At 42.5% G+C, this 13664-nt stretch overlaps 1 protein-coding gene across 5 annotated transcripts in view; it reads right to left on the reverse strand.

Annotated features, from left to right (window-relative positions):
• Positions 1-670: 670 nt before the first annotated feature.
• Positions 671-13664, reverse strand: part of FOXJ3 (forkhead box J3) — a 68046-nt gene continuing 55052 nt past the window's right edge. For 4 of the 5 annotated variants that reach the window (XM_073656784.1, XM_073656786.1, XM_073656785.1 and 1 more), the window contains 6 exons: positions 11336-11495; positions 9711-10169; positions 8824-8913; positions 6426-6617; positions 5985-6089; positions 671-2338 (listed from right to left, as the gene is read on the reverse strand). In XM_073656784.1, coding sequence (XP_073512885.1) covers positions 2223-2338; positions 5985-6089; positions 6426-6617; positions 8824-8913; positions 9711-10169; positions 11336-11495 — 1122 coding nt within the window. In that variant the 3' untranslated portion in view covers positions 671-2222. The remainder of the gene's footprint in view (positions 2339-5984; positions 6090-6425; positions 6618-8823; positions 8914-9710; positions 10170-11335; positions 11496-13664) is intronic. The other variant, XM_073656788.1, reaches the window with a different exon arrangement.

Raw genomic sequence — 13664 nt, forward strand, 5'->3', positions numbered from 1 at the left:
TGGGGGAACCAATAACTAAAATAGGAACCTGTCGACTTCTGCACATACAACATAATATGGCAGTAGCTTTCACTGCAGATTTTCTGATTCAATCGAACAGGCATGTTCATCTTAATGGAGGAAGTAACGGCTTAATAGGCGATTCCTGTTCAGCTGAGAAATAGTTAGATCTGATAGAATCAAACTTGGCGGAGTGTACGGACTAAAGAACATTTATAGCGGTCTCTAATAACACTTAAAATCAAGAAGACTGTCCAAAATGAGGCATATTTTTCTGCTAAATCCAGGATTTACCTGCAGATTTAATCCCTCTACATGAAAAAAAAAAAAAGAAATCTACAGTAAAAATTAACAGAAATGGACATGCTGCAGATTTTAACCCCTTTCTATTGTGGCCAATTTTCATTTTTGCACTTTCCCCCCCCCCATTTTTCCAAAAGTTCTAACTTTTCTTTATTTTTATGTTGACTGTCATTGAACGAGTTGTAGTTTTGTAGGTCACCATTCAAAAATTGTTCAAATGGTTAAGAACCCCCTCCCAACCCCCCAAAAAAGAAGCAAACCAACAATTCCATCATTTTTTTGGAGGGGTGGGGTTGTTTTTACAGTGTTCAACGCACAGTAAAAATGATCTGGCAACATGATTCTTCAAGTCGGTAACATTATGGAGATCACAAACTTGTAAATTTTTTTTTTTTTTTTTAAATACATATGAATTTTTAATAAATGATCCCTTCAAGGGAGCTGCATGAGGGCTTGTTTTTAGCATAGCAGGCTGTACGTTTCATTTCTATCTTTTAAGGGTACACACAATGTATTGATTCCTTAGTGCATTTTTTGGTGAGGTGCAAAGACCAAAAAAACAGCAATTTTTGTTTTTTTTCAATTATTTCTCTATTTTTGAGTCATGAAAAGAGCAGTAATTCAGACTAAAGTGGGTTTTTTTTCTTAGATTTTTAAAAACAAATTTTAAATATCCCAAGGGGACCTGAATTAGGAATTGTTTGATCGCTTGTACAATATACTACAATACTTCATTATTGTAATGGAGCACCTGAATTGACACCCACTGGGATTCTGCCGCTTAAATGCCCTGTTGTTACAGGCAGGTGGAAGCTGTATGACACAGCCTACACCCACTCTAAATGATGCAGGCTCAGTACCTGAGCCCGCTCAAAACACCCACAATCGACATGTACCAAGGATGTCGGGAAGGGTTTGAAATCTGCACCAAATGTCAATTTCTGTATGGTTGAGCATGTAGCCAATGTATGGTATTTATAAAATCTCATACATCGTAAATCTACAGCATATTTTACATTTGCAAATTTTCACAGAAAATCTGCAGATAATGGCAGTCAACATTTCACCATGAACATACACTTGTTCTGTAATGAAAGGACTGGAGCCGCTCTCTTCCTAGCCCCTTAGCACATGAACAATGGGGAGTAGAAGGATGTGCTGTGTGTCACATACAGATTTATTAGCCATCCCTTCACAAATAAGGCAAACACGTCCCAACAAGAACAATCTGTCGATCGAGAACTGCCGATCGGCATGGCACTGACCGGCGCACACCACCCATCATTGGACTGCAGTCGCACTGTTACATGGCAGTGTAAATTAAAATTCCTTCAAGAAACGTTAAAAAAAAAGAAATAACAGAAGAGCAAAAGTATTAAACTATTTCTAACTCATAAATAAATCAGATTAAAAGAAAATAAAAAGGACTTAAGGGGTCCCAGAAATGCCATCTGTCCAGGAAGGGGATTATGAAATGCGCATTGATAAGTGAAAGTGCTCGGAGAGATTCTGCCCAGATTTCAGTGTTACGATTGTGGTCAAAATCACAAGAGGATAGTGAGCGGCTGCAGCTTATCAGGGAGCGAAAAGGTGATCTACAGATGCGCTCTGCTGGGAAACTACAACTCCAAGCATGCCCTGGCAGGAGATGCAGAGGACTGTAGTTAGAGAACAGCCTTAAGAAAACTGATTGCAGGGTGCAGATTTACAAGGTCAACTCCTATGAATTGATATCATTATCCTGCTATGAGCAGTTTTGATTGTCATCATCGTTAGCAGTTGTGGGTCTTTTTTCGCTCCTTGCTCGGCCATCTTTACCTTAATTTTTTTCCGTATCACATTCATGGTCACTTATACCAACAACACGGGGGGAAGGAAGCAAGGGTAACAAGACAAGAGCTATTGTATCAGTAAAAGTGCTATACAATAGAGTCCCAGTCAAAATCATCTTGGATGTCATCTGCAGGAAGGGGGCGACGTATGTGAAAATTTGTGGACGGCATCATGTGAGGTTGATTCATTACTCCGTGGTGCCCTGACAATGAAATACACACAAAAAAAAATAATTAAATAAAATCCCATATTAATAATAATTCCTTTATAGCAGGTTATTGGCAGCAAGAGATTCCTTGTGACATGAAACCCAAACCATGATCAAAGGTGGTATTAATTCCTTCCTCCTCCCCATAGACCAGCAAGGAGTCCATATTTAATTACACTCTTATTATTGTAGCTTATCCGGGGGGCCTGTATTAATTGTTTTATCCAGGTAGTTGTATAAAGCCACCTCGCTGGACATGGTTCAGTCATGGACTAAAGTTTTGAGACTTAGGTTGTGTGCCCACTATGGCTTTTTAAGAGTTTTCGCAGCGGCAATTCCGCCGCAAAAACGCTTAAAAAACGCTTGATAGAAGGTCTGCCATGGTCCCCAATGATAATCCGCATGTGCTGTGCACGTGCTGCGGAAATTAATTTAAATTTGTCTATTAATTTTGTGGACACGCAGTGTAATTGCCACCACTGACTTGCATTGAATCGCTTAATATCCACATGCGGATATTAAGCGATTCAATGTGCGGATGGTACCTGGGTTTGGAGAAGAGGAGACTCTCATGCAGACCCGGGTACCATAGTACTTGTAAAAAAAAAAACACATTATACTCACCTTCCGATGTCCCCCGGTCTCCTATACTAGGCGTCCAGGCTCCCGATGGTGTTAAAGGACCTTCCACGTCGGCGGTCGCGTGACCTGTCACATGACTAAATGACGTCATGGAAGGTCCTTTTACACCACCGCGAGCCACCAGGGAGACCGGAGAAGGAGACCGGGAGACATCGGAAGGTGAGTATAATTTTTTTTTTTTTTTTTTTTACCATTTTATTCTTTTTTTTTAACTATTAACTTGGTCACACTATATAAATCCATGCCGGTTGCATGGATTTATATAGTGTGACCAAGTTGTCAAGCACTTTTCCAAGTGATGCTAAAATCGCTTAGAAAAGCACTTGACAACCCCACGTGAAATCGCATGTGCAAAACGCTTGACAAACGCTTGTCCTTGGCAGGAAAAAAGCATGTACAATACGCATGTACAATACGCATGTACAATACGCATGTACAATACGCATGTGTTTTTTCTGCCAGGGAGATGCAGAAACGCTCAGGAAAAATCAGGAGCATTTCTGTATCGTGAGCACGTAGCCTAACACAAATTTTGGTTTCCACAAAGTTTGCTGCTTCTGCGTTTTTAGATCTTTTATTTAGAGGATTGCAGAAGTCTGGAAAAATAATGGTCAATTCTGTAAATATTATAGGGATTCTATTACCAGTTTTTGCTACCCTATCCGAAAGCAGCATGACGTAGAGGCACACACCCCGATTCCAGTGATATATCACTTACTGGGCTGCTAGCTGTCAGTTTGATATAATCCCTGTTTTATCTGCTGCAGATCTTGCGGGTCTCTGAATGCTGAGCTCTGTATAACCATGCCCACAACACTGATTGGCAGCTTTCTGTATACACTGGCAAAAAAGCTGCCAATAAGTGGTGGGGGCATGGTTGGACTACCTGGCAGCAGCTTTACTAGTCCACTAGTGATAATCTCCTGCTGATAAAAGTGATTTTATCAGAACTACAGCAAGCAGCTCAGTAAGTGACAGCGCTGGAATCAGGGTCTCTGATCCTACGTTATGCTGTTGTCAGATTACATAGCAAAAACGTTGCGACAAATTTGTGTAAAGTTTGTGTAAAAACTTATGAAATGATAATTGTACTCTAGTAACCATAGAAACATAAAACTAAAAGATCTATAAACACTGAAGCAAAAATCTTTGTGAAAACCAAACTTTGTGACAGTCTCAAGACTTTTAGCCACTACGGCATAAAGCCATTTAACAGGACCATGTGTGGCTTTCTAAATGCAGGGTGCAAGTTTGTCAGGGTACTGTATGAAAAATGTATCTGAAAACTGTATAAATCTAATCTATTTAAGGGGGAACAAGGCTGCAAGTACAAATACACAATTAGGCTGCGTGCCCACTATGTGTTTTTCAAGCTTTTTTGCCGTGGAATTTCCGCAGCGAAAACGCTTAAAAAACGCTTGGTAATACGTGCCCCATGGTCCCCAATGATAATCCGCTTGTGCTGTGCACATGCTGCGGAAATTTCCGCTGCGGATCTTTGCGGAAAAATACGGCGGACACGCAGCGTAATTGCCGCCATTGACTTGCACTGAATCGCTTAATATCCGCATGAGTACATGTACACATTCGGATATTAAGCGATTCAATGTGCGGATGGTACCCGGGTCTGGAGAAGAGGAGACTCTCCTCCAGACCCAGGTACCATAGTACCTGAAAAAAAAAAAGAATTTAAAATAAAAAATAAACATTATACTTACCTTCCGATGTCCCCCGATCTTTTCTCCGCTGCGTCCGGTCTCTTGTACGGCTCGTGGTGGTGTGAAAGGACCTTCAATGACGTCATTTAGTCATGTCGGCGGTCACGTGACCTGTCACATGACTACATGATGTCATGAAAGGTCCTTTCACACCACCGCGAGCCGTACAAGAGACCGGATGCAGCGGAGAAAAGACCGGGGGCCATCAGAAGGGGAGTATAATGTTTTTTTTTGTTGTTTTTTTTTACCATTTTTATTCTTTTTTTTAACTATTACTTGGTCACACTATATAAATCCATGCCGGTTGCATGGATTTATATAGTGTGACCAAGTTGTCAAGCACTTTCCAAGTGATGCTAAAATAGATTGGAAAAGCGCTTGATAACCCTCATGCAGAAATGCATGCAAAAACGCTTGACAAACGCATCTACCTGGCAGGAAAAACGCATGTAAAATCCGCATACGTTTTTCCTGCCAGGGAGAAGCGGGAAAAAATATGCAGCATTTCAGCATCGTGGGCACATAGCCTTATTGGTATTTATTATCGCATCTTACATGAGCAATATAAAAGTCTAGTAATATAAAAAAGCACCAAAACTGCACAGCTTCGATATAAGGAGCTGCTGATTTCATTCACACATAGAAGTAAATGTTTTGGGAGATTGTAATTTCTCATGAGAGATCATGGGGCCAAAATAATTTTCAAATCTCTTGATTAAAAATAATACCAATTAAGCCTTAAAATGACTTTCTCACCAGGTTTTTTGCTATATATGATGTAGTGCAAGAGGGCCCAACTACAGGAATATATCACTTATTGGGCCATGTTTTGCTGTTTTAATACAATCAATGTTTTATCAGCAGGAGATTATCACTACAGGACAACTGTCCTCCTGCCTCCTAGTCCAACCGTGCCCCCAGCTCTGATTAGCAGCTTTCTCATTATACAAAGTACACAGAAAGCTGCGATGGGATCGGAGTAACATACAGCTCAACATCTCAGTTCTGCTAAATCTGCAAAAGAGAAAACTGCGATTCTATCACAACTGCGGCACCCAGTAAACTAAATTACACATTGCTGGAATAAGGGTCTCAGCCCCTACATCATGGTGCTGTTATGTTACATAGCAAAATCCTGCTGACAGATTCTCTTTAAGTGATTGCTACCAGGAGGTAAAACAGATTGTAATCAATTGTCCCGCAAATAAAGGCAATAAAGGCTTCAGTGTCCCATTACCTGCTTCTCAGTGTTCAGTCATCTATATAGATCATTTACATACCTGACAAGCCAGTTCCTGTAGTGCTCATAGGCGGTAAATGAGTGTAACCTGGGGGTCCCATCATTGACGTAGGAACATTTTGCCTGGAGTCTAGATAAACATTTCCTGAGAAACATAAAAATAAATTAGAATAAATATCTATCTAAAAAAATATATATATATATATCTATATCCATCTTAGAATTAGGCCCAACCAGGCGGAGAGTTAATCACTACAGGTTCGGCATTTCTAAGGAGGGGTTGCATCAGATTACTGTCATGGCTGTCAAGATCAGTATGACGGATCCATTAACACACAGATCCCATTCGCATACTATCAGGCCTCTTAGGACTAGATGGCGGAGTACACAGTTATCCCTGAAGGAACAGGGATGAGAACGGAGCCTCACAAACATAGTGGCAGATGTATTTTTCCTCCTTGGTTTTGGGGTCTCCTCTCACCTGTCCCAAGGTGCTGTGTGGGTTTGGTATTATGCATGTTACCATGGCACACAGGTGACGGGACGTTGCTCTGTGGATGGATAAACCCGGTGTGATTGAAGAATTCACTGAGCGAAGAGCACAGGTCGGCAAGCTGGACCTGATCCAGTGACCAGTTCTTCAGATCCGCTTGCCTCATACTTTCCATTAAACCTGAGTATAAGGGAGAGAATGTATTTTTCAGTTATAAACATAGAAAGTGAAAAAAAAAATGCCACCCTCCCAAAGAATGTGCAGCCTCTGAATATCCTCTGTATGATCGGGAACATTGATTTTCAGCCTGAAATCCTGCTAACTGGTGGGAAATCCCAGTAGCTGCTTCTTACACTGGAAAACGCAATCTGTATCTCATTGACACTGTCCTAAACAAGAGCGCCAATCTGCTCAATACGGAGTGGCGGGTCTGGAACAGACTCCACTCCATACTGAACTTACTTACAGAACAGTACAGTAAGTAGGTACAAGCGCTATGACTCCGGACTTAAAGGGGCTTTATAAGAATGACATGTATGACCTATCCACAGGATGGGTTGAATATCTGATTACTTGAATGGAATCCGAACCCCCCCCCCCCCCATTTTCCTTGCAGTGGTCATCATGTGTTTGCGCAAAAAAAAAGTGCAGAAAACCCCCGTTAGTGGCCACAAACGTCTTGAAGCCTTTTTCACTGCTGCGACCTCGGATCCTTTCCCCCTCACGCTGCGGTGCTGGAACAGTTTCTCTCCTCTTGTGACTCTAGACATGATTTGCAGGCACATGGCTCCGCAGCTACGTGCTATTTTATACGGCAAGGATGAGCAAACGCTTGTGGAAACCAAAGCAGGATAAACGAGGAAGACGTAAATTCCCGATCCCAAGGCCGGTCATCTATAAATCAGCAGCGGACTCAAGGAGAGATGTATATGTAATCTATAGATGTCGGCGGAGCCCCTTGTATCTGTGTGTTTTATGGACACTTCACAAGACCTGAACTTTTAGTCTGCCAAATCTCAAAAGAAAGAGAAGCAAACGCCGTGGTTAATCCCTGGAACCACTGCTCCTGTCCCACAGACGCCCTGCCATAAATTGCACACTGGTTTGGATTACAAATGGACAACAGATGCATACTGAAGAGCAATGGGACATGTGGTCATTTTGCAAAAAGTTCCAAAAATGCACTTTATTTGTTCGCAGTAGCATACACTATTTCTCTCCTGCTTCCCCCAATGAAGCAGTCGAGAAGAGATTGCTAAAAAAAAACACTCATAATAGATGCCGCCATTTTCTGTGAGAGAAATTCCATTTAAAGGGAATATGTCAGCAGGTTTTTGCTACCTCATCTGAGTGCAGCCTGATGTAGGCAAAGAGAAGCTGAATCCAACAATGTATCACTTAGATTACTGGGTGCAGCCAATCTGACATAATCAGTTTTTAGATTTAGCAATAAAGCAAAGCTGAGGAAGCTAACCCCGCCCACACCAGGCTCTGTATATACAATTTCCATAGACAGTGAGGTGCTCATCACAGGAGGGGGTGTGTCAGACTAGCATGCACACCCTGCTGTGTCCCAGCAATGATAGACTCCTGGAGCTAAAACAAGCATTGCAAGCAAACAAAACCATGGAGCTTGATAAGAGAGGCATCACTGAAATCTGTGTTTTAACCCCTACCTCATGCTGTCTTCAGATTACATAGCAAAAACCTGCTGACAGATTCCCTTTAAAAGCTGTAATTTTATACTTGCGCTGGAGTCATCAGTGTAGATGCCTATTGCAAATCTGACACTTATTTTACAACATGATCCCATTCACACGCATGGGAAAAAGATTTAAAATCTGCACTGACATCCATGATCTGACATGTGTGAACAAAGCTTGAATAGGGCTGTCCTGGATTAGAAAAATGGGTCTGCTTTTTTACCCCCCCTAAATAACGCCTCGGCATTGCAGCTTGAACAAAAATTCCCCTATTGACACGATCATTACGACCTTACTACTGAGATTAGTGGACTTTTTTAATAGGACCGTCCTCATGATACCAGAGAAGTACTGGGAACCAGGTTGTCAAGTTTTACTTTGTTTTGTTACTGTCCAGCTAAGGCAGAACGTAGCTGCGTCACACACATGTCCGTTTAGAATTAGGGCACTGCCGGGACACTTCATCTCAATGTCTCCCTGAGAGGAGTAAAGTCAATCCCAAAAATTGCAAGGAACCTGACATGGTTAGAATTTGTGCAATCTTTGCCTCTGACGCTTCCATGATGGGGGGCGGGAGGCACTGTGCAAGTTGCCATTTTACATCTACTTTTAGGCAATGCCATGTCACTGTGGAGCCACCCCAAAATATGAAAACCCTGTGCAACCTTACGTCATATACCAACCTTGGAACTGGGAGAGATCCACCTCCGACCAGTTGGCACTGCTGGCAATACGGCAGCTTTCTTTGAGCATGTCTAGAGTTGAGTACCAGTCTGAGGGGGAAATAAAAAAAAAAAAAGGAAAAAAATAATATTATTATATATAATATTTTAAATATATCATATTAAAAAATAAATAAAATTATATATATATATATATATATATATATATATATATATATATATATATATATATATATATATATACACATATACACATACACTGTAATCCAGCCATTTCTTTCAGAAAGGGACCACTGTGCACATTAAATTTAAAAGCTTTAATAATTCGTATACTACAACCCCCAGCATGTTCTAAGCCAGTGGCCGGTATCAGTAGTAAGCTGGTCATTGCCCGTGAGCATACAATCCGTAGTGTCATGTGTTCATCTCGGCCAAGAAGAGCGGCTCAGGTAAGTAAGAGCATGTAATCCTGCTGAGCAGAAGCCCAGATTGTGCCGCGCATCAGACACAATGTGCTCCTCAATCTCATAATCTCAATTAAATAGGGACTAAGAATAGAATCTGAAAACCCAAGACAATATCTCAAAACTAGAGCGAGAACTAAACACTTTCTCTACTTCTTCGTCAGTGCAGAATTACACACCATGGAAAATCATAGTATGGCAAGTTTATAGATCAGACCATACCATCTACTGATAGCAAAAGGCAGCCCTAGAGAGTATGTGGACCCTCTCACAAAGGCGTCAGTGTCTGCGATCAAGTATAAAGAATATGTTGACATTTGCATTTTTTTTAATATATATATGGGCTGCGGTATCCGGCGCAGTCTGGTGGCCGGAGGCGCGCTACTGACTGATGTACAGCGAGATGCAAGGAGTTGTTCTTACCTGAATTACAAGGCAGCGGCTGCTGTGTTAGAGAGGTCTGATGTGCGAGAGGTGGGTGCTGATGATTTGGGTGATGTTGTAGATGCTGGTGTTGTGCAGGGTGCGGAGCGGGGTGCTGTGCTTGGTGCGGTGAATGCTGTGCAGGGTGCGGAGCGCGTTGCTGAGGGTGCTGCGGTTGGTGACAGTGAGATGTGTGCTGGTTGGGGTGCTGATGGTGTACTACAGTGTGATGTATGTGTGGTGAGTGCGGGGACTGCTGTGCGTGGATGGGAGTGTGGGACATGTGCACTTGTCCCATAGAGTCACTCACAGATGTGCCAAGACTACTTGCGTGGCTATTTGTCAGGTTATTTTGGCTACCGTGCTGCTGAGAGCTCATTGTGCTACTAGGGGAGTGCTGATATGAGCAGGGTGAATGCGTCTGCTGCGAGGACTCCGACTGGAGATTCATCAGTCCTGCTGAAAAAAGAAAAGGGGAGCATGGTTATTTTACTCAGCATCATCACCGGCAGTAAGACGGGCACCCTTTATTTGCAGAACTGTACTTCGCTGACTGCTTCTTATGGCAGGATTATAGTATGCCCAGGTGGCAGAAAAACTGTGCTGCAGATATCATGAATAATGCACAGCAAACTCTGCACGTGTTACTGCGGAGTCACTGAGTGCCACCATGTACCCTAAAGGGGTAAGAATATAGCGCCATTGTCACAGTATTATGGCTGAAAATCGACAGCAAGTTATTTCTTCACTTACACGTGGATGGGGGGTTCTCAAGACCCTCCCTGCAGGTATGTATCAGCATTCACTGCAGAGTTACAGCACCAGTCTCCATCACCTGAAATTACCCTAAAGAGGACCGGTGAGGAGTCCTGACACAAGTATTACAAAATGTTTGCATTCCTCAAGAAATATTAATTTTTAAAACTATTTTCTGCTTCTCCTCGGTTATCCCTCCTAGAAATTAGCGGGTATTCCTACATAATCTGACATTCCCAGACTATATAGGGACAAACTACTTTAATCAGGATAGTAACACCCAGTTACAATATAGACTCTCACATTCCAGGAAGAATAACAGAGGAACGGAACAATGTAGGCTCTACGCAATGACGCTCCCTATACACACACACACACACACACACACACATACATACATATATACACATTATAATAAATGACTAAACCAGTTATGTCGTCAAAACTAACAAGCGTAGGTGCCCCGATAATTACCTACTTTACTGAGCGCTAGTACTCTATCAGTGCTATAGGGGTGAATTCACATCGGACTTTATTTTAGGGGATGACAAATCCGCCTCAAGATACATATGTTTTACATGCGGATTTGCGGCAGAGATTGAAAAGATGCAAATCCACAAGTAAGACACGTGGATTTTGGGGGCAGTGGGGGGGGGGGATATGTAGAATAAAAGTGTGTGCAAATACACCCATCTTTTGTGCATCTGAAGATAGCGACGAGAGGCCTCAGTGCATGAGCAGAAGCAGACGTCTGGTGTTTTATATCACTGGACTTGACGTCATACCCCGGGATGTATTTTTCATTGGCGTTTTCAGCATGGACTGAGCGTGCCTTCCATATGTGCCCAGGTCCTTTCCACTTCACCTACCTTGGCTTATGGACTGAGCGAATACATTCTTGTATAGGCTTCGAAATGAATCGCTGAGATCTTCAAAGTTATATTCAGGGAAAAGTTTTTCTCGCTCTGGCGTGTTGTACTGTGACTGCTGCGTTAATGTTGGAACGGTTTGCTCAGGATGGCTCGTTACCTAGGATTGAATAAGAAAAGGGAAAAAAAGAAAAATCACAATTTAATAGGGAAGAAAGTCAATGTGCACATTCTGATATTCAAGAAAATACAGTATATTATTCCAATTTATAAACATTAGAGAGAACTGAGTACAAGGCATATAAAAACTTTATTAGTTATAATATAGATTCATAGTGAAAGATAATTACATTACAAATATGTGCAAATAGCGGAACAAGTCAATAAACAAGAATTCCCCAAGGGGTACCCGCAGACACAATACAGTAGAAATTAGCGGTCAAATAAGCCCAATATCCTAGTTTTAACTATGGACAAATTAGTCCTTATATGGGGAAAAGGGGGCAAAAATGGCCCTGTGAATAGCAGGGTAACACCATATGGGGGGGGGGGACAGTCAGAAGATTCATATAAAAACTGATGACAAGAGCAAAAGTCACAAAGTCACATAGGCAACTCAGGAGATTAGGTGAGTTTCAAGCATTATACTATTGTTAGGCAGCCGTACTATGTGGCATATAGATAAAGATAACTCACCGATAAAGTCACCAGAGATTGCTCTAGGAGGGGGGGACAAGGCAAAAGTGGGCAAATGTGGAGGATGCAGGCCTCGATGCGCGTTTCGCGGAGTTTGCTTTATCAAGAGGCGTCATAGTTGAAAGCACCAGCATCGTTTTAAATAGGACCTCAAATTAGTCACATGTCCAATCATGTGACCGGAAGAAAATGGCCGCCAACCGGATGACGTATACGGCGCATGCGCGGGGATCATCAGAACCTCCCGCCCCCACCGCGTCCGTCATGACGCCGTCGCGACCCCGGAAGTATATTGTTCCAGCAGTAGCTGTACATTGGTGAGAGACATCTTATTAGTCGTCCCTTTGAATACATTGTAATAGAATTTATGCTTTTATGGATTACTGCTCCGGCTAGTTTAGTATTAGGATTGGCACATGTAAAGAAAGCCATAGGACGCTGCAAGCTGTAGGGGATTCCAAGATCCCCCATTCCTCCTCAGTGCACGATTCCATTGTGAAGGGTCATGCATGGAGCAGTGGTCACGTATCCATCCTGCCACTCCATTCAATGGAGCAATCAGTAAACCATGCTTGTGCAGCGAGGACTAATGGGTGGCCTGAAACCTCTGTCCTAGTGACTGGTGGAATCAGATAGTCTGTCCTGGATAAATGTCCATTGTGGGACAATCCAAGTAATAAAGACAAGTCAGTCTATATAGGTCAGAAATTACCCTGGTTAGTTCTGTGTAGGAAAAGTAAATACCCCCCCCCCAGTCTTGTTTGTCTACTCACAATTACCACAACCAGAATTACATCTAGTGATTAATGTGACGTGTCCCTACATCAGGGACATTTCCAATGCAAACACATAAGTGGGAGACAGATACTCGCTGCCAAAAGTGTTGGAGACTTATGGAAGGTGTGGATATGAGCTTCTTAAAGAAACTCATGAACACTGTATTTAAAGTACCGTGATAGGAATCTGTCCAGTTGAGAAGCAGAAGTGGCTGTGAATCAATGTCAACTGCTCTGGTGGAAATGAATGACATCAGGAGAACTGCCATCAACGGCAAGATAAGTCCCAAAATTAAATGATTTTGCAGATGGTGGACACACACCGTTACTCTCGTTTTCTCTGATTGATTCTTCCCTAGCTTTGCTGGTGTCCTGGTCACCACTGGTAGCATGAGAAGCTACATGGTTGCACAGGTATTCCGGGTGGCACATCCATACATGCCGTCACATGAAGGCTTGTAGGGTTTTCCAGCAAAGTCTCAATGGAATAGATGAGATAACAGGACATGGACCGTTCGATAAAGAGCTCTGTACAAGGCAATACAAGGGCATCAACAAAGCAGAAGAACTGAGATCTGCTCCTTTGCGCCATGAAGAACAGGAGAACTATCACAGACCTACAATATGACCTCCTGTGGCTCCTGGTGTGAATCTTCTGATCATACTGTCAGAATCAGACTCCATGGAAAGTGGCCCTAGGGATGGACATGCTATAGAGGGACCTGTGCTCGGAGCCAGCACCATGCAGCTTGATCGGCATTCACCAGAGGTCCATGCAGGTCCACCATTGGCGTTGCGTTCCCTACACAGATGAGAGCAGGTTCACACTGAGCACCGACAGCCGTGAATGTATCCAG

Source organism: Phyllobates terribilis, unplaced genomic scaffold, assembly GCF_046119375.1.
Source record: "Phyllobates terribilis strain yellow unplaced genomic scaffold, ASM4611937v1 Scaffold_12__6_contigs__length_324123572, whole genome shotgun sequence".
In the NCBI taxonomy this organism is placed as follows: Eukaryota; Metazoa; Chordata; class Amphibia; order Anura; family Dendrobatidae; genus Phyllobates; species Phyllobates terribilis.